Here is an 18,854-nt window from a genome sequence, read left to right on the forward strand (position 1 = left end):
ACTGTATTGTCACAATGTCTGAGAGACATCTACTGATTTGAGGTCAAGGATGATAAAGGAAGAACTCTCCCACCAAAAATCAAAATTAAACCTGCTGACATTCAAATATATTTGGGTGCTTAGCTCTAATTGGTAAGCAACTCAAATTGGATTCATTATAAGATTGCAATTTATAACATTCTGAACCACATTTCAGAGCTATATGCAATAATTTTTGTGGTAACATACATTTTAGGTGGGAAACTTAAATTGTCACAATAGGCAAGCCTAAGATGACAATTCTGGATAACAATTATATTTTAGAACTAATTTTCTTCCTCTAAATGATAAAAAGCATGTTCAAGATTAACAAGCAGATTTAACATATTCTAGACTGTGTTAATACCCCGGCTTACATCATTATTTTACAGAATATTTACATATCTGGTCATTTAACTTCAGATTTTAAAATATTTAATTCGTTCATTCAATAGGTATTACTTGGACACCTATTGTGAGGAAATTCTGGGCTAGATGTGGAGAATATCATAATGAAATTGCAACGGCCGTCCCTGACCTAACAGAGGGGGACAGATGTTAAACATGTAAACACAGGAACCTTGGGTGAGAAAAGCACATATTTCTATGGGCATAGACAGCGGATGGAAAACAGGGTGGAAGCCAGGGAAAGTGCTTCTGGGGAAGAGCTATTTAAAGTGAGGTAAAGGAGATGTTCTTTGGGCAATAAAAGAAGATATTCTAGGCACAGGAAAGAACACACAAACAGTCTCGACGGGGGTGGGGGGGCACTGACTGAGGAGCACAGAATGCAGAAGAGCTAGGGGCAAGAGAAGGAACCAGAAGCAAGCAGAGAAGGAATAAGGGATATCTGCAGTCATCAGATGCCATCCATCTCATTCTAAGCGTAAAGAAATGAGGTAGGGCTCAGCGGCTAGGGCCCCAGCCACATACACTGGAGCTGGTGGGTTTGAACCCAGCCTGGGCCTGCCAAACAACAATGACAACTACAACCAAAAAATAGCCTGGTGTTGTGGCAGGCGCCTGTAGTCCCAGCTACTCAGGAGGCTGAGGCAAGAGAATCACTTAAGCCCAAGAGTTTGAGGTTGCTGTGAGCTGTGATACCACAGCACTCTACCCTGGGCGACATAGTTAGACTCTGTCTCAAAAAAAAAAAAAAAAAGGAAATGGGTTCAGACTCTTTTTCTCTTTTGACACCAAAACAAAAAATACATCAACTGTTTCACTTGTTTGTAATTTTAGCAAAAAGTTTTAGGGGAAGGTGTGGGAACTTCTGGTTAGAGTCAGTCTCTCAGTAATTAGTGGATTTTAATTACCCACAGTCTTCCTGACCTCCTTAATCATGGCTAATTGAAAATCGGCTGTAACTCAAGATACTCTATGAAGAAACTTAATAAAGTATGCGACAGACGAATTCCTCATTTCTACTGGAAACTAAAGAGCATACAAGTAACAGGCCTTCTGATTTCTGTTGGGAAATGGAGAGGCCCTGGTAAATATCAGTCATCCAGTGCAGCTATTTTGTTAATCCTGCAAACCAGTTGCAGATGTTGGCTCAAATAGCTAGGCTTTGCATCTGTAATTTTAAAATTGTCTCACATTTCTAAAACCTGACTCGCATGCGCCGGAAATCAGTGACATGAATTATGAACTTCAGGAAGAGGAGACGCACAAGAAATGCCAGAAGTGATAGGAAGAGCGGTGGCCGGGCTGTGTGCACAGGATGAGTGAAGGATGACATGGTTCCTTCCTCCAGGACGTAGACACTGCAACCAGTCATTGGAAAATGAAACCCTGCAAGTGGATGTACCAAACAAGAGGAAGTCATTTATAGATAGTTGAGTTCTCAAAAACAAATCCTCCTTTTCCCTTTCCCCTCCTCCACTTCATAGCAGGTCAACAGGAAGACCAGAGCTGCTGGAAAAGAAAAAGATTTCTCAAAAGAAAAAAACTGAGGACACAAAGGTACACTAAAAATTTCGTACCTTAATTAAGAAAATCATTTTTAGTGGACTAAGGCAGGAAACAATAAAATGACTTGCTGTGAAACTAATGTTTTCATTATGATTGTACTTTTTGCATAAAAGATGTAAGTCAATTGAGACTAGAATCAAAACCTAGAAAAGGGGCTGGAGGTGGTAGAACCTCATGGCAAAAGAATTCCTATTATAGCACAAAGAATAGAAATTACTTACATTATGATAATGAGTCTCTATTTAATATTAATATTTGTATTCTCAAGCTCACTTTAATTTATATGCACCATTTCTAAAGTAGTGCTCCATCCAAGCAACAGAAATGGCAGCACATCTAATAATCTGCCCATAGGGGCCCATCCGTCACAAGCCAAGTGTGTAAATAACCTCACCAGGAATCAGGACAAAAACTGCAGCCAATTATTTGGTGAGGCAAGAGCACAGTGCAAAGCTTCAAGGAACTGAGGTTCGATTAAAAAACCAGGACACTCATTTCCTGGATAGGGAACATTCATCCCATGTAATTCAGCCTCATGTAATTCCCCGGGGTAGGGAACGGGTTGGTTGCTGAGTCAAGGCAATTTCAGAGTGACTTTGGGGGTAAGACATTTCATTCCTGAGTTTACCTAACACTCTACATGTTTACATTTTGTTCAATACATTGTCTCTAAATTTTATTTATTTTCTGCACTTGTATAATTAGGAAATACACAACGCTAGGCAAATAAACCACTTTGTCTTTCAAGAATTTTCCCCATAAATCTGACACCAACATTAAGTCTTTCAAGCTTCTAAGATTACTCCAGTTCAATCACAGTCCTGCCATACACCAGGCAAATTAGATTAGATTAGATATATAGATTAGAAGATTAGAAGATATATATTTATCTGAGGAGGTAAAATAGGATTGTTTTCAAACAGGATTATCTCACTATATAACAAAATTAAATTTTTTTTAAATGTATGAAAAAATGTCCCAACAATTGATACTCATGCCAGGATTAATGCCCTGACATTTAGGTATCTAGATGCTGATATTCAAGATAGACCAGTGAGTCCGGAAAGAAGCTGAGGAGAGAGCCCACAGGCTCACCCCAAGGTCCCCCGTGCCTGATTAATAAGTCCAAGAGCTTTCTCTTCTATGAATACATATTGTAGCACTCTCTACCTGAAATATTTTAACAGCATAAAGATGTCCCTGGATTAAATATTCTGACTCAGGGAAAGTTCTATAATATATTGCTCTGAGTGTGGAAAGACACATGCCCTAGGGACGGAAACTGTAATTTGCCTAGGTCATGGTCAATTTGGGACACAGTTATTTTCAGTAGATTTGATTTCAATATGAGAAGCAATGAACAAAAAATAACAAAAGAGCTCTACTGACATATGCTCAAGAATTTCTCATCTTCTGTTTACTTTTATTTTCACTGTGATAATGAACCAGTGGCATCCTTCCCAAAGAGCTTTCTAGTATTGAGTATGGACACCAGCGCTAACAAAAGATCCCAGGACACCTTTACAGCCAACGAGGTTTTCTAATTTGTCCTTTGCTAAATGGCTCAGTTGAAAGACCAGGAATTCTCTGAGTTTAACGTAGAAGGACATCGAGATCCCTGTGCAGAAATCTTCGTGTGTGAACTGGTGGTGAATCTCTCAGCCGGGCAATAGCTGGGAGTTCTCTTGATCCCTTTCACGTTCCGCTTCGTAACTGTGCTGGGCTTCACCAGCTTCTTAAGACCTCCATGTACATCCTACCGCTCTTGCTCACAGCAAATGAGCCAGGACCCTGTCTTACCTAGCAAATCAAGATGATCAAGGATAAAGTACACAAAGTTTTTCTGTCCTCATCACTTTCTGTGACATGTCTCTTTCAGTGGGAATTTTATTAGTATTGCATATTCATTCTTTTTAAATAAAGAATAGGCTTATTTCAAAGGTAAAATACACTGATTTTAGGGCAGCACCTGTGGCTCAAAGGACTAAGGCACCGACCCCATATGCCAGAGGTGCTGGGTTCAAACCCAGACCCGGCCAAAAACTGCAAAAAAAAAAAAAAAACATTGATTTTAAATTGAATAAAAAAATGAATTCAATGACCAAACAGTCACCCCCAATAACCAAATAGAGCTGATGCCAGAAAAGCAAGGATGGTTAGTAACTATACCAATACACTGAATGATACAATTTGTATTAATATGTAAGACCATGATCAATTGCTTTTAATAAAATTCAGTGCCCACTTATGATAGAGAAGCTCGGATGCAGAGGAATAGAAGAATTTATTTAGCATGCTAAATATATTTTAACCCAAAATTCAACATCAAAACTAGTGGTAAAAGAATAAAGGCATTCCCATTAAGATGAAAAACAGCTTGGAAAAATCTGCTACTATCTCATATGGCTCTGAAAGTAATAATATATGAAAACAGAAGATACAACTTCATAAACAGTTGAGATAGAAATCACAATTGAATAAAAAAACGATTACAGAATCGAGTAAATGCCCCAATACAAAACAAATGCTTAAACATCAATCATTTTCAGATAATAATTAGAAAAAATAATTTTGAAACTATCCTATGATGACAACAAAAAAGGACTTCCAGTTTATTGTACTTAAAAAATGTAAATTTACCTATATTAAGGGGAAAATAGGAAATTAGAATAAACAGAATAAACAGTGATCTGGTTTGGATGGTAAAGTAGAATGTGAAGAAAGTGAAACTTCAGCTCATCTTACTATATGGGTATTACACACATCCAATCAAAATCCAACGAGAACTCTCCTTGGAATACAATGAGATTTTAATCTCCAACTGAAAGGATAAGTTATCTGCAAAGACAAAATGCATTTTTGTAAAAAAGTAACGAGGGAAATAACCCAATAGATATTAAAGTGTATTCTACAGACAACTGTGATAATTAAAAGTGCGTCACTGGAGAGACAGGATAAGTAACGTAGGCATGCCCTAAGTTGGGGGCTCGGCCTTGACTAGGGCCGAGGCCAAAATTCTGCCAGTTTACACCCGACGACAATTCCATTGTATGACCTAGGGTGAACTATTGAAGCTTTTCTAAGCTTCAGTTACATCATTTATAAAACAGGAGATATAAGGGGACCTCCGGCACAGGGTTGCTATAGAGCTGCACAAGTTGATGCAATATATAGGCACAGAGGAAGGGGGTAAGAAACGTCAGCTGTTTGAACTTCACCTTAGAAATGAAAACAAGGTAACCTAAACAAATATCTGGACTCTCCTATTTATCTGAAATTAAAAAAAAAATGTGAGCTGCTATGATTATTACACTATTATTGTTGAAATTATTATACGAACAAGGAAGCAAATCAGTGATGAAGGTATGAATCACTCACACAATATTGGTACATCAGCTCCTTTGGAATAAAATAATAATAGCAGCCAGTAGTAATGGGAGTTGTTTTAACCTGCAAGGCTCTGCTCCCAGTTCTCTGCATTAACCAAGGTGTCTAATCCTCACAACGACCCTAAGAGGGGCTGCCATAATCACAACCTTTTGCAAATGAGGAAACAGAGGAACAGAGATATTAAGTAACTTGCCTATGGCTGACAAGCAGCAGAGCCAGATACTGAAGTCTGTCTCTACGTTCTGCTCCCCGAGGGAGTGTCCCACCTTGTACCAGGTGCCATGACAAATCCCAAATGGATTACAGAGACAAATGTCATGGCTTTATAAAAATAGTATATATACGTGGGTGAATATTTAACTGCTCTTGAAGGGGGAACCACCTTTCTAAAGGTACATGTGGAAGAATAAAAGAAAAAACAGCAGATAAAACTACAAAATATTTCTTAAAACTTCACCTCAAAAACTTCATAAATAAAACTTAAGTATATACATAGTGCAAGAAAATGAAAAAAAAAACTTGTTAGTAAATACACATATGACAAAGAGGTCAGTATCATCATTATATCAAAAATCTGTTATCAATCAATAAAAGCAAAGAGTTCCAAAGAGAATATAGACAAAAGTGTGAATGGGTCATTCAGGGAAGAATAATACCAGTGGTTAATAAAGCAGGAAAAATATGTCTTGTCACTCGTAAGTCTTAGACTAAGTGCCTATGGTTAAGAGGATATGTGATCGGCAAGAAAATAATTTCATCTTTATACAGCTAAAGATAAAAATCCCATAGAACTAAGGGAAGAAAATACAAATAAGATACAAATACTGTAAAAATGTTAAAAATAGTCTCAACCAAAATTATAACTTTTTGCTTTATAATATATAGTAAATGAACTTAAAGTCAAGTGATAGACAAGCAGAAAATGTTTGCACCACCTGCTATATAAACAAAACCATTATCTAGACTATTAAAAAAATCTTAAAAATCAGTAAGAAAATAACACAAATGGCACTTAAAATGGGCAAAGGATACATCAGACATTTCATAAGAGAAGAGATACTAATGTCTATTAAATATGTAAAAGGCTACTCTGCAACTTACAATAAAGGAATGCAGATCAAAAAAGTATATTATGCTCTCCACCAGATTACCAAAAATTATATAAAATGTAATTATCCATACTAGGCATCTAAATACTCACATACACTGTTGTTGGGCCTATAAACTGATCCAGCTGTTTTTAGAAACACTGGAAACAACAGGAACAGCTGTCCTTAGAGGAATGTTAAAGGCCACCCATCTATACTGTGGGGTACTGTCATATAATCCATGGGAAAAGATGTTTTGTCGTCTTTTGTGTATTTCCATGGAAAGATTTCTAATGGATCTCATTAACCAAGTCAAGTGAATTCAGGTCCAAATGTATTTTCTCGGCATCTACTATCCTCCAGGTTTTAGATGTTAATAGGGATACACCCATAAACAAAAGAGACAAAGATCCTTGCCTTTGTGGCACTTACAATTCTAGTGTAAAACATGTACACAATGTGACTATTTTTATTTTTTAAAACCCAGTGTGTCTTTGTGTGTGTGTGTGTGCGTGGACGTGTGTATAGATAACTCCAAAAAGGTAATGGTGGTTATACCTGTGTCGGTGGGCAGGACTGGGGGGAGGTGGGTATCAAAAGCATATTTACTCTGTGTGTGTTTTTAAATTTTTCACAATGAAAATGTGTCTAAGTATTTCTTGTGTAACTTACATGAAAATTATAGGTTCTGAGGTCGATGTTACATTGATGCTTTGTGTTTAAGAAGCTACACACCGCACTGAAGGGGAGAAGTGAAGCGACAGCCCACGAAAACCCGAGGAGTGACTTCTGGTTCTTTAGGGTAACAAACACCTCTGCCCTGACCACATAGGAAGTCTTGGTGGCCAAAGGACCAGAGAATGAGCTGGCTGGCAAGGAAGGAAATGAGAGCAATCCTAACCCAATGGAGCTGCTGTGAAGACAGGTGACCACTGAGAATCCCTGCAGACAGACTCAGAAGCAGTAAGGTTTGGCCATGGTGGAGGTTGGGAGGAGACTTTGAGTTTGACCTTTGAGGGACAACCAGCAACTTTTGTGGTACACTGACGTATAACCCATATAGAGCCCTTGCACCACCCAGCTGGCTGTGTAGTAACGAGGGAAAGCTTTGACATGTGGAGTTGAAATTAAAGAACTGGCGACTGAAACAGTCACGGCTACTCATCCAGGACCAGTGAAATGATGTGACCCCAATGTCCATAGATATTGAAATGAGTCATGAACAGGAGAACACGAAGATGTTATTTATCTATTAATTCAGGGGTAAGACCAGGTCTGAAATTACAATGGTTAATCAAATGATAGCTTCTCTCAGAGGGAGATGTTAAAATTGACAAATGGCACCAAAATGCCAAGGAATATGAACCACGTGGGCTTTTAGCTAACTTGAAATCGAGCATACCACACCTGTTAAAAAAAAAAAAAAAAGAAAGAAAAGATAGGCTGCAAAGAGGACAAAAGAGAAAGAGGGAGGAAAAGAGGGAAGCAGGCAGAGAGAGGGGGTAGCCGTGGGACAGCAGGACCCACGAGAGGAGAGAGGCCTTTGTTTCCCCAGTATCTCTTTCCCCTGCTGAAACAAGACCAGGCCTCTACTTCCCCAAGGAAAGACAAGAGTGGGCGTGTGGGGATAGATTCTGAAAGGGTTTTAGAAAGTCATTTGGAACAGACAGACTTTTCTCCTCACTGATTTTTAAGCTCTAAACCTTCCATTAAGATGCAACTTGTCTACAAAAATACAGTAAGCAAACCTGTGTTTTTTTGTTTCTCCGCCACCCCCCCACCCACCCAAGGAGCAGCATACATTAAGTGCTACTCTGAATAAAACTCTAGATTTAAAAGGTGCAGAACCAATTAACGGACAGTATATTTAACTAAGTGTGGCTTTCATGGACTCTAATCTCCATTTCATTAAAATAACGACTGTGGTATTTTATAAGCTATCAATGGGTTCTTGGGAGGTATTTTAATGAATTAAGGGAGAAAAACGGAAACAAAATCAAATAGCTATTATAGCTTTGGGTCGTTAATCAGATTAATCAGATTAATAAGCCCAAGTTCATTCTTTTCACAAAAAAATGTTTAAGTAATAAAAAACAGCAAATAAATTTGAATGATGTGACTTTCTGTGAGTAGTGGTTAAAGTACTATGATTAAGAGAACAAGGCCTACCATCAAATTGACTGGATTTGATTCCTGGCGCTACAATTTAGAATCTGTGTGACGCGGCAAATCTTGTGCCTCCACATGCCTCTGTCTCTTTATCAATAAAACTGAATGACAAGGATACTTACCTCATAGCGTTGGTGGGAGGAGTTAAGGAGTTAATGTGTGGAAAACATCCAAAATCATACCCAGATACCTAACTAGTATTAACTCATTTCATACTTACAAAAAACCTTATGAAGCAGTTACTATTTTTATCAGATTCTATTGGGAAATCCAAACAAAACATCCTGACATGACAATATCTTTAAAGAAGTCATAAATGTGCCTTATAAAAAGCAGCGCATCAAGACTAAACTATACAATTTCCAATAGCCTAAAGAAAATCAGAAGAATCATTAGAGTCTGGCTGCAGGGAAACTTGAGCTCAACATTTAATTATGATATTTAAAAAGACAGGAATATATACTTGCATTGATTAAAATAAACTATTGTTAGTTCATAAAAAAAAAAAAAAGAAGAAGAAAAGAAAAGTAAAGAAATCTGAGGACCAGCGAGGTTAAATAATTTGCTCATGATCTCGGAGCGACTTCCCAGTCCCAACTCTGAAGAATCACTATACTATGTTGCTTGTCAGCTTAGTATTGTCAATGAAATTGCTTTCAAAGGGAAAATAGGGGAGGGGAGAAATGAGAGAACACATTGGACAAACCATTAAATGTAATTAATGAAGGAACAGTAGGGTTTCAATAATTGGGTAACAATCCTCTGATATTCCTTAAAGGAGACAACATAAGCAGTAATCCCATTATCTGGATTAGACCATTCTGAATACCGACAGCACTCAGCAAGAACCTGCCTCCCTCTGTGATGCACTTTCTCCAGCATTTATCCTCTTCTCCCAGCAGCAGGTCTGACTTTAGGGTGGCAGTCCAGGCCCTGTGATCTGCTGAGGAGTCAGCCCTGCCCCCATGGGGTGTGGCCTAAGTCCATCAGTGGATCTCACTCTCTGGCCACAGTGACTGGTTCAGAGACAGGCACAGGAGCCAGGCCAGTCCAATCAAATTGAATCTTGGGAGTTTTTCTGAAAATCAGGGGGGAAAGATATTTCTGCTGGATTCAAACTAGGAAGGAAATTCCCTGTGGACTGACAGTAGTCATCTTTTAACCCTTTGGGACCCAAGAATGAGGCCAACAGCACAGAAGCAGACCAAAAATATGCAAAGATCAGAAGCAATGCATCATGGTACTCTGAGCCATGGATTGAACAGTACATTTAATTCTATCTCTGAAGCGTTAAATTATATAAAGTAATACACTTCTTTTTTTCCAAGATCGTTTCCATCTGAAAGAATCCTAACTCGTGCAGATAGTGGTACCCGGAAGCCAGAGGAGGGTAGGAGTTGAGTGACAGACCCTAAAAGGTGAAATCAGTCTGGTAGGGACAGGGTGGGGGAGAGCTGGGAGGAAGTTAGGGTGGGGATTTGGCAATCCAGTTGTAAAATAATGAATTAAACTCTCACCTTTTTAACCTTGGACTCAAACCATGTCCGTACAGAAGCTGAAGGACTAGGGGAGTTGGCAGGAAAACTTGAGGATGTTACAGGGCATGGAGAATATTTTGAGATCTGTAGGAGGTGCTAATATGGGAAGACGCAACTACTGGTAGTGTCTACTAGAACTAGCTTTCAGAAACCCTTCCTGGATAGGAAAGGTCTTTTCTGTTTATAGCCTACAATGCAAAAGATTGATAACTCAGTTACCTGGAGCCTTGCAGGTTGGGGAAAGCCAAAGTTCATACTCCAGTCTAAAGTTAGAACAATAGTGGGCACATGGTTGGCAAAAAAAAATAGACAATAAGCTTGGGACTAGGAGGTACCCTCGTGCCCAGGCTGGTGAAAACACCAGCTCTACCCTCTAAGGAAAACGTCTTCCCAGTTACACAATTTTGGCTAGATACAGTCTGGGGCCAAGGAGCATTTTAACAACGCTTTCTTGTCCTATACTCTAGATGCCAACGGAATGACATCAATCCTCCTGGCCTCTAACATATTCACACCCAGGAGACTTCACCCACTTTTATTCAGCTATCCATACCTTCTGAAGACGAACAAGGTTCCACAAATACCCATAGCTATCACTTGTTGGGGCACTCCTCCAGAGTCTGTTCTCTTATCCCAGTGACATCCCTGACTTTTAGGGGACATTCTCTTGACTCTTCCATCTTGAAATACAGCATCCTGCCCACTGACTTCCACCTCCCACCTCATCACTTCTTCCCCTTCATCCTAGCACAGATTTTCTCTGATTTCAGTAAAACTTTCAGGGCCCAGGGTTGTCCATTTCCTTTCAATCTTCAGTCAACATCTTTTGTCTTTTCGTTTTCAGATTGCATTTTCCTATTTTCCATGCAGTTATGGGCACCCAGAGGACTGAGTTCTGTTCAATGCACTGTAAGCGGAAGTGATGTGTGCCACTTACAGGATCATCCTTAAAAACCTCCTCACTCAGGCTCTGTCTCCTTCCCATCTGCTGGAAGAATGAAGAGTGTTCCAAAGTCCAGTTTGTCCCTGATTAAGAATGAGACCATAGAATGCATCTACATGAAGCAAGATGCATCCCTCCCCATCTTGAAGACTTTCATTTGAATTGTTAAGGCCTGGTGAACAAAACCTTTCTTACGGCAATCCACTGGAATTGTGGGGCTTGTTTGTTACTTGGTTGATTGATTGTGATTACTGATACATCCAGCAAACCATTCATATGAGATTACACAGATTTTTACAAACCCAACCTGTCTGCAAAAGTCTAACTCACCTCTCTGAACCATAGGTGCTGCCTCCCTAGAAAAACTCCAGCTGAGGATATCAATTCAACTGTCTGTATTCTCAGCTTTATGCTACCCTCTACCCACTGTAGAGTAGGAGAGTAATTCACAAGGCCAAGAGAACTAGTGCTACCACTACACCGTCAGATGGTCCCCAGCACTGAGCAGGGCTTGTCACAAATTCCTCAGGCCCTCAGAAACCTGATTCTATTGACCATAGCCTCCTTGAAACATTCTCTCTCATTGGTTTTCATTCCACTGCTCTGCACGTTTTTCTACGTCTCTAATCACTTCTTAGACTCCTTTTTTTCAGTTCCTCATTTTGTTCTAATTCTTTTTTCTCCATCATGCTTTACATCCTGTATTTCCTTCCATGCTCCCATCCTTTGGAAGTGATCTCATATACTCCCATGGCTTTAGCTACAATATATAAATGTAGTATCTGTACTTCAGCTACTACGTATAATGTGTGTATATAGACAACTATAAAATTGGTATCTCCAGTGTACATGAGTCCTGAACCTCAAACTCTAATGATACCGCCCATAGCCACAAGGTGGCCCCAAATTGAAATCAGTATCTCCTTCTCCCATCTTCACTGATGCTTGCTCCCCTTCTCCTGAACTCCTTTCATCAGTGGGTCCCACCAGCCATAAACATGGGAGGATGCCTTAACCACCCCCCAAACTATCAATACTTACCACCTTCCAATTCTAACCCCTGAATATATTATTTTTTGAATCTGTCTGCTACCAACATTTTCTCTCCTGAATTCTTTCATAACCATCCTCAACAATTTCCACATCTCTAGTTTTACTCCTTCAATCCACTGCACATGGCTAACACACAGATCTTTTTAGCACAAAAATCAGTTGTTGCTAAACCCCTTCTGTTGGAAGATCCTTCCATGGCTAACCAATGTCTTTGGAAGAAATAGTTCTCTGTCTCTTCTGGACTCTAGACACTTTCATCCAACTTCCCACTGGACATTTTGACTTCAAACTCCCAAAGTGTCTTACACTCAGAAAGCTACCCTTCCTGACCCTGGATCCAAAATGACTTTCTCAGTATTAAAGCACCACGGCCTTACCTGTGCCTAAATCAGAAATCTGAATGGCACTGTAGACGATCTTCAGCCCTCTCCCCAACATCTAGCTTACATTTTTTTTTATTCTTCCTACTTAATACCTCTTAAATTCATGACTTTTCCCTCAAATCCAGTACAAATACCCAAGCCCAGATCAGCATGATTTTTTGTCCTCATTAGCTTCCTAACTAGTTTCCTTTTCCCAGACTTGTCCTCCCCCCAAAGCCTTTCTCCACTCTCCAGGCAGAAAATGTCAATATGGGCCAGGCAGGGTCAGGAGGATCTAGCCTTGGAAAAGGAGGCAGACTTTAATTTTCTTATTTACCATCCTCCCCACTGGGCTGTGAGCTCCCTGGGGGCCAAGCTCTCTGAATACCCACCACAGATTTTATACACACAGGTTTCAAATACATGTTTGATGAGTGAAGAGATGAATGAAGTTTAAATTTCTCACCAGTCTAACTTTAAGTGAAATGTGTGCTCACATTTTTTTGTATATTTGTTGACATTTTTTTTGGTAGAACTATGAAAATTTTTAAGCAGACAAAAACAAATGTGATTGAGACTCTAAAGGAAATTTTTGCTTTCCTAAAATCATTCTAAAGCATTTCAACAGACACTGCACAGCAAATTCTTACCACCAGGAGTCCTAAAAAAATAAAATAAAATAGCAAAATGGATGAACCACTTGCCAGGATACTGCTGGGTATTTCAGCCCCACCAACCATAAAAGCCATCATCAGTTAGAAGGCTGGGCTCTATGGCTCCCTCTATTGGAGACTCTTAGTAGACAAAACATTTTTCACATACGCCTTCATCAACTCAGATCCATAAAGAAAAACCATTCAAGTAATTATGGTTTATTTCTGCTAAATAGAAAAAACAATAAAAGATCCCTTGAAAATGTATTGTATCTTATAAATTATCGGACTTTTTTTGGAAAATAATATATTCCAGTTCAAAATCTCTTACTTGAAAATTGAAAGTTGTTGGTTTTTTTCTTTCTTTGTTTTAACAAATTTGGCAACAAAATTTGATGTGATGTGATGTGAGAAGATTTATATCTTCCATTTAGTCTACTTGGTGTGACTATTGATTTGTTTCTCTGCAGATACAAAACGTGTTTGTTACAGGGTGCTGCCTCTGAGCCCATGGGAATGCTGGGCAATCTATGGTAGGGTCAATGTATTGTCTTTCTAAAACCCCCCAAAATTCTTACCTTCAAAGCAAGTCTGGCTCCAACGGGCCCCAGGGGTTTTGGATAAGGGATCTATATTCTATTACAACACGCATCCAATTCTACCACCTTTAGTTATAAAACTCCCGCAATGTATGGACTTTGAAGTGCCCAGCAAAAGCAAAGACACAGAAATACAATTAGCGTGATTTTTATCATTTAGAAGTAATAGAATTGAGAGCTGTTCTGAGTTCCCTTTGATTGAAAGTATGCATTTCTGCCATTTTACTCTTACTTTTCCTATAATATAGATTTCTGTGAGCTAGAGACGCTTCTGACCATGAAGAAACTTTTGGAGGTAAATCCTTTATAACACACCCAGCCTATAATCTGGGCATTGCAGGCATCAGAGCAATTTGCCATAGCTTTTAATTTTTCTCCGTGTTTTATTTTTCTTATTTTATAATTTTTGTTATTTTCTGATACTTAATATTTCCCCCCAAAAGTTTCAAGCAGCAGCACCTACCTTCTGGGAGCAAGGTTTCTACTCTTTATAGGACGTATATTCTGCACTTGGCTACGAACCTCAGTGTGCCTGTTATTTCTGATTCCCGTAATGACCCCATCATACAGTTGAGCAAACTCAGGCTCAATCTGCTCAAGGTCACGTGGCTTCTAAGCGGCAGAACAGAATTTGCACTCAGGAACGTCTAAGATCCAAAGCCCGTGGTCTTCCAAACATCATGGGGCACATAATTGTTCCAATCTCATTTCCAACTTGTGCATAGTTAGAAGGATAAGCCTGCTTCACCCGTGGTAGAAATGAGAGTGCAGTATTTTCCTCAATTCCTAGGACTAATCACTTAACAGTGTCTTTATGCTTCCATACAAATGGCGATTCAGTGTCTACTTTGCAAAAAATTCAACACTATAGCCACATAAAATGCCAAGGGATACAATTTTGCTTTTTTTTTTATTATTTTAAAATAAACAAATACAAATAATTGGAATTTGGTTAGGCTTAATCAACAAATACAACAAAATCAGATGTGTAATATTCACCCACCTTTTAGAAGCATCATATGCACTTACTAGAAACATTATCAAACAAGGGAAAAGAGAAAGGCGTACATCTCATAACAACATAGCATCAAAGGACAGAGATGTAGATCATTAATGATTTTAATTATTTTAAGGCCCATTAAAATTAGAGAAACATTAAAGCACCCACAGTGTTAAGGGCTTAATATTACAGCATTTTAGAGTTTACTAGTTCATACCTTTCAATCACAGCAAGTTATTAGCAGTGAAGGGATAAACCCTCTTAAGAGGATTTTTACTGCAACAATAGGGTGTTACAGACAAGACAACCTAAGTTTAAAAAAAATTAGTAGCAAGCGCTAGTTGAGTTAATCAGTTAAAGACAAACTGTGCCCTTGGGAAGCTAAATGAAAAAGCAACAGTAAAGCTTACAGAACTTAGCTCGTACAATTTGCCTTGAAGGCGGAAGATTGGTTCCCTGAAATAGCAAAGAATTATATGCTTTAGTTCAGAAAAAAAGTTTTTAAAATAAAGTCTGTTATTACCTCTTCTCCTTTCAAAACAATGGGGAAAAAAAATCTAGAGCAGAGGTTTCAATTTGTTCAATAATTGTACCTCTGCACATTTTTCAAAAATTGTAAAACCATCATTGTTTTGACTTGAAAAGAAATAACAATGCAAATATTCATTATCACATAAACATAAAAGAAACAGCAAACTGTCGAGTTAATACAATCTCTGCGGAGCGCTATTAGTCAGAGACAGCTGGTCAGCCCAGAAACATAAGAACTCAAAAGATGAGATCTCCTTAGGAATTAACATCTTCATTAACCAACCAGAATTTAGTGTGGCAGAGATTAAATCCAATGACTGCCTTCTTTATGAGCTGTCCCTTCACTGATACCAAGCTGTGCAAATGTGTGAACTAGTCAGCAGCTCAGAAAGCTCATGCAACTACTCACCAAATTTTAACCTTGAACTGACTCACAGAGTCAATGTTAAATTCAATTTAGGAGTAAGGTAAGCAAGCAAAATAGGACATGAGGAGTCAAATTGGCAATGCAGAGCAAGTAGCGGGAAAAGTTATTTAAAATAAATCAATATAGTTAACTGCATAAAATAGCCAAAAAGAAACACAATTCACTCCAAAAGAACTTTAAAAGCAAAACCAAAACAGAAAGCTGCACTTCAAGCAAAATTTGCACGGGATTAATTTGCATTAAAAAAATAGTCAATCAAGCGATTTAGTTCAAGTTCTTTGGGGCAGGCATGCGCTGATTCTCTTGAATAACTCCTACCTGATTTCCAATTGTGGTTTTCTTGTGAACCTGACTGCTCCTCTGCTGAGCACTGAGAAAAGCAAAGGAAAGTAACACTGAAGAAACACGTAAGACTTTTCTGAACAAGAAATAGACACTAAAAATATATATATAAGAATATATGTGTGTGTATATAAATATATATATATATATATAGGCTTTTTGAAAAAGAAATCAACAACTGTGGCAGAGCTAATATCAAAAATCCAGGCCAGCTAAATTCTGGAGGCAAAACCAAATGAGTGAGACTCGTACTAGCAAATAATGGTCACAAACCAGAAATATAATAACAGCACTGGAAGAAAAGCTGCATTGCTACATTAATAAAAATATGAGTCGATACGTTTGCCCCCCAGGTATACAGAATGGTTGTAATGAAAACTAAGTTATGCATGACTAAATACCATGTTCCAAGTGTTTTATAGATTAGCGGTCATTTTAATTCTCACAACAGCCCCGTGAAATAATTACTCCTTTTAGTATTCACAGAGGAAGAGATGGAGTCACAGGGAAGCTAAGTGACTCTCCCAAAGTCCCTCTAATTAATGAGGTACCTGGTATTGGACTCTGTATCCCAAACTCTACCATCTGATCTCGTTGCTTTGAATTCCACTATACTCTGACAATTACCTTAGTGCATCTCCAACGTGGACCTTTCTTCCCAAGTCTGGACACATACATGTTTTGGACAACTCAGCATCTCCACTTGGGCATCTAATGAGGGTCTCATCCTTAATATGTCAACACTGAACCCCTAAAATCCCCCCTAAAACCTCCTCCACTCAGAGTCTTCCCCTTCTTCGTGTCAGCTCTATACCATACTTCCAAGGGCTCAGGCCAACATCTTTGACTCATCTCCCTCCTACATCCCACATCCAAGCATCAGCAAGTGCTGTTGACTACCTTCCAGTAATATATTTAAAATTCAATCATCTTTTTACTACTGCCAAGATTCCTACCTCAATCCAAGCTGCTCTCACCTTTCACCTAGATGACTATAATCATCTACTTTCTGGTCTCTGATTCCACACTTGTCCCCCTGACACCTATTCTCAACACAGAAGCTAGAGTGGCTATTTTAAAAAGGATTATGTCACTTTTCAGCTCAAAACCCTCTACTGGCAACAACATCACTCCACTCCAAGGCAAGAGACAAAGTCCTCACAGGGGTCCGTGAGGCCCTACTCCACTAGCCCCAACTCTCTGCTTCTTGGCGTCATCTCCTACCTTCAGCTCATTCACTGAAGAGTTCCAGCCACACAGGCACCTGCCCTTTCTCCAACCACACAGCACACTCACACCTCTGGGCTTTTAGGCCAGCTTGCTGCCTAGAGTATGCCTTCCCCACACATCTGCATGGCTCCTGGCATCTGCAATTTTACCCTTTTGGTGACGTCTGTCCTGACCATCCTATTTAAAACTATATCCCTCCCTTCCTCCAAGACTCTCATTCCCTTTACTCTGCTTTCTTTATCTCTATGGCATGTTTCACCTTTCAGCATCCTATACAGTTTATTTACAGTTTGTGTCTACAAAGGACCTGGCACAGAGTTGGCTTCAACAGACATCTGCTGAATGAAAAGTCCAATGAGGCTGATGCCGTTATCACCCATGTTACACATGGGCACAGAAAATTTAAAGTCAGACATAACCCCATCAGTTTAACCCCAAGTGCCCACACATTTAAGCAACATGTTACTCTATCTCTTAATAGGACAAAGGGTTTCTTCTGATAGATGTATGAGTGAACCCCTATCAGTATTTTTAAAAATGCAATTAATTTTGGTTACTCTGAGAATAACCAAAGTCTTGTTGGAAGACCAGCAATTCTCAATATTTTCCATCAGAGAGGGTTGGGTACTGGAATAGTCTAAATAGAAAAAAGGAATACTAAAGCCAGGAGTCTCTGTTTAAAGTGATGAGATGTTGTGGTCCCATAGCAAGTTAGAAATCAACACCATGCATAGAACAGGTGTTCAAAACAGCAAACCCTTATAACCTCCTTTGATGTATTTAACCTGCTTTCCTTCACTCACACTCATGAAGAACCACATACTAATTCAAGTGAGGATGGGCAGGGAGTGGGTAATGAAAGGCCATACGGCATTTGCTTGCTAAAGATATTTTGTGTGTATTTTGTGTGTGTATGTAATTTTGCTTTTTAATTGTTAATTTACTAATTTCAGTTTCTTCCTTCCTCATTTTTTGTCATTGTTTTCCTAGCTTTTAAATGATTAATTCCCTTAATCTCTATGAAATTCATCTCTCTTCAACCATTTCTCTGAATAATCTAAATCTATGTTACTCAAGTTTTTGTGCCTGAGGTTGTGAGAGAGGTGAAGTTCATGGGTGGCTGTGGCCAGGATCCAGTGTGCCCACACCGCCCTCTGGCTGCTCACCAGGCCCCGGTGTGTGGAGCATCTCCACCACTACTTGCCTAGTGCCTCAGAGCTCTTCCTTACTATCTTTCTCCACTAAATGCTCCCATTCCAGGGCCCTCCTGGCTTCCCTCCCTTCCAGGAACAAATGGGAAAACTACTATCAGAATGAAATCAGGCCTTCTTCCTGGCCTAGGGTCATCTCTTCCAAGCATCATAATTGCGTTTTAAGAGTTACTTAAGGGACAATGTTTTCAATGAGGCACTAACTAGTGGTAATAACTTCAGAATTGTGAGAGATCCACAGATGTTTATTTTGAACAAATTAGAGATGCTAAAATTATGTACAGGTTAGATTAAAATCACATAAGGGAACAGAAGCTAAACAAAAA

At 39.0% G+C, this 18,854-nt stretch overlaps 1 protein-coding gene across 1 annotated transcript in view; it reads right to left on the bottom strand.

Annotated features, from left to right (window-relative positions):
* Positions 1-18,854, bottom strand: part of DNM3 (dynamin 3) — a 549,381-nt gene that overhangs the window by 289,054 nt on the left and 241,473 nt on the right. Inside the window, exons 13-14 of the mRNA XM_023510815.1 lie at positions 16,064-16,115; positions 15,214-15,243 (exon numbers count right to left, since the gene is read on the bottom strand). Coding sequence (XP_023366583.1) covers positions 15,214-15,243; positions 16,064-16,115 — 82 coding nt within the window. The remainder of the gene's footprint in view (positions 1-15,213; positions 15,244-16,063; positions 16,116-18,854) is intronic.

Source organism: Otolemur garnettii, unplaced genomic scaffold (genome assembly GCF_000181295.1).
Source record: "Otolemur garnettii isolate 467f Iridium unplaced genomic scaffold, OtoGar3 scaffold00016, whole genome shotgun sequence".
NCBI classification, from domain to species: Eukaryota; Metazoa; Chordata; class Mammalia; order Primates; family Galagidae; genus Otolemur; species Otolemur garnettii.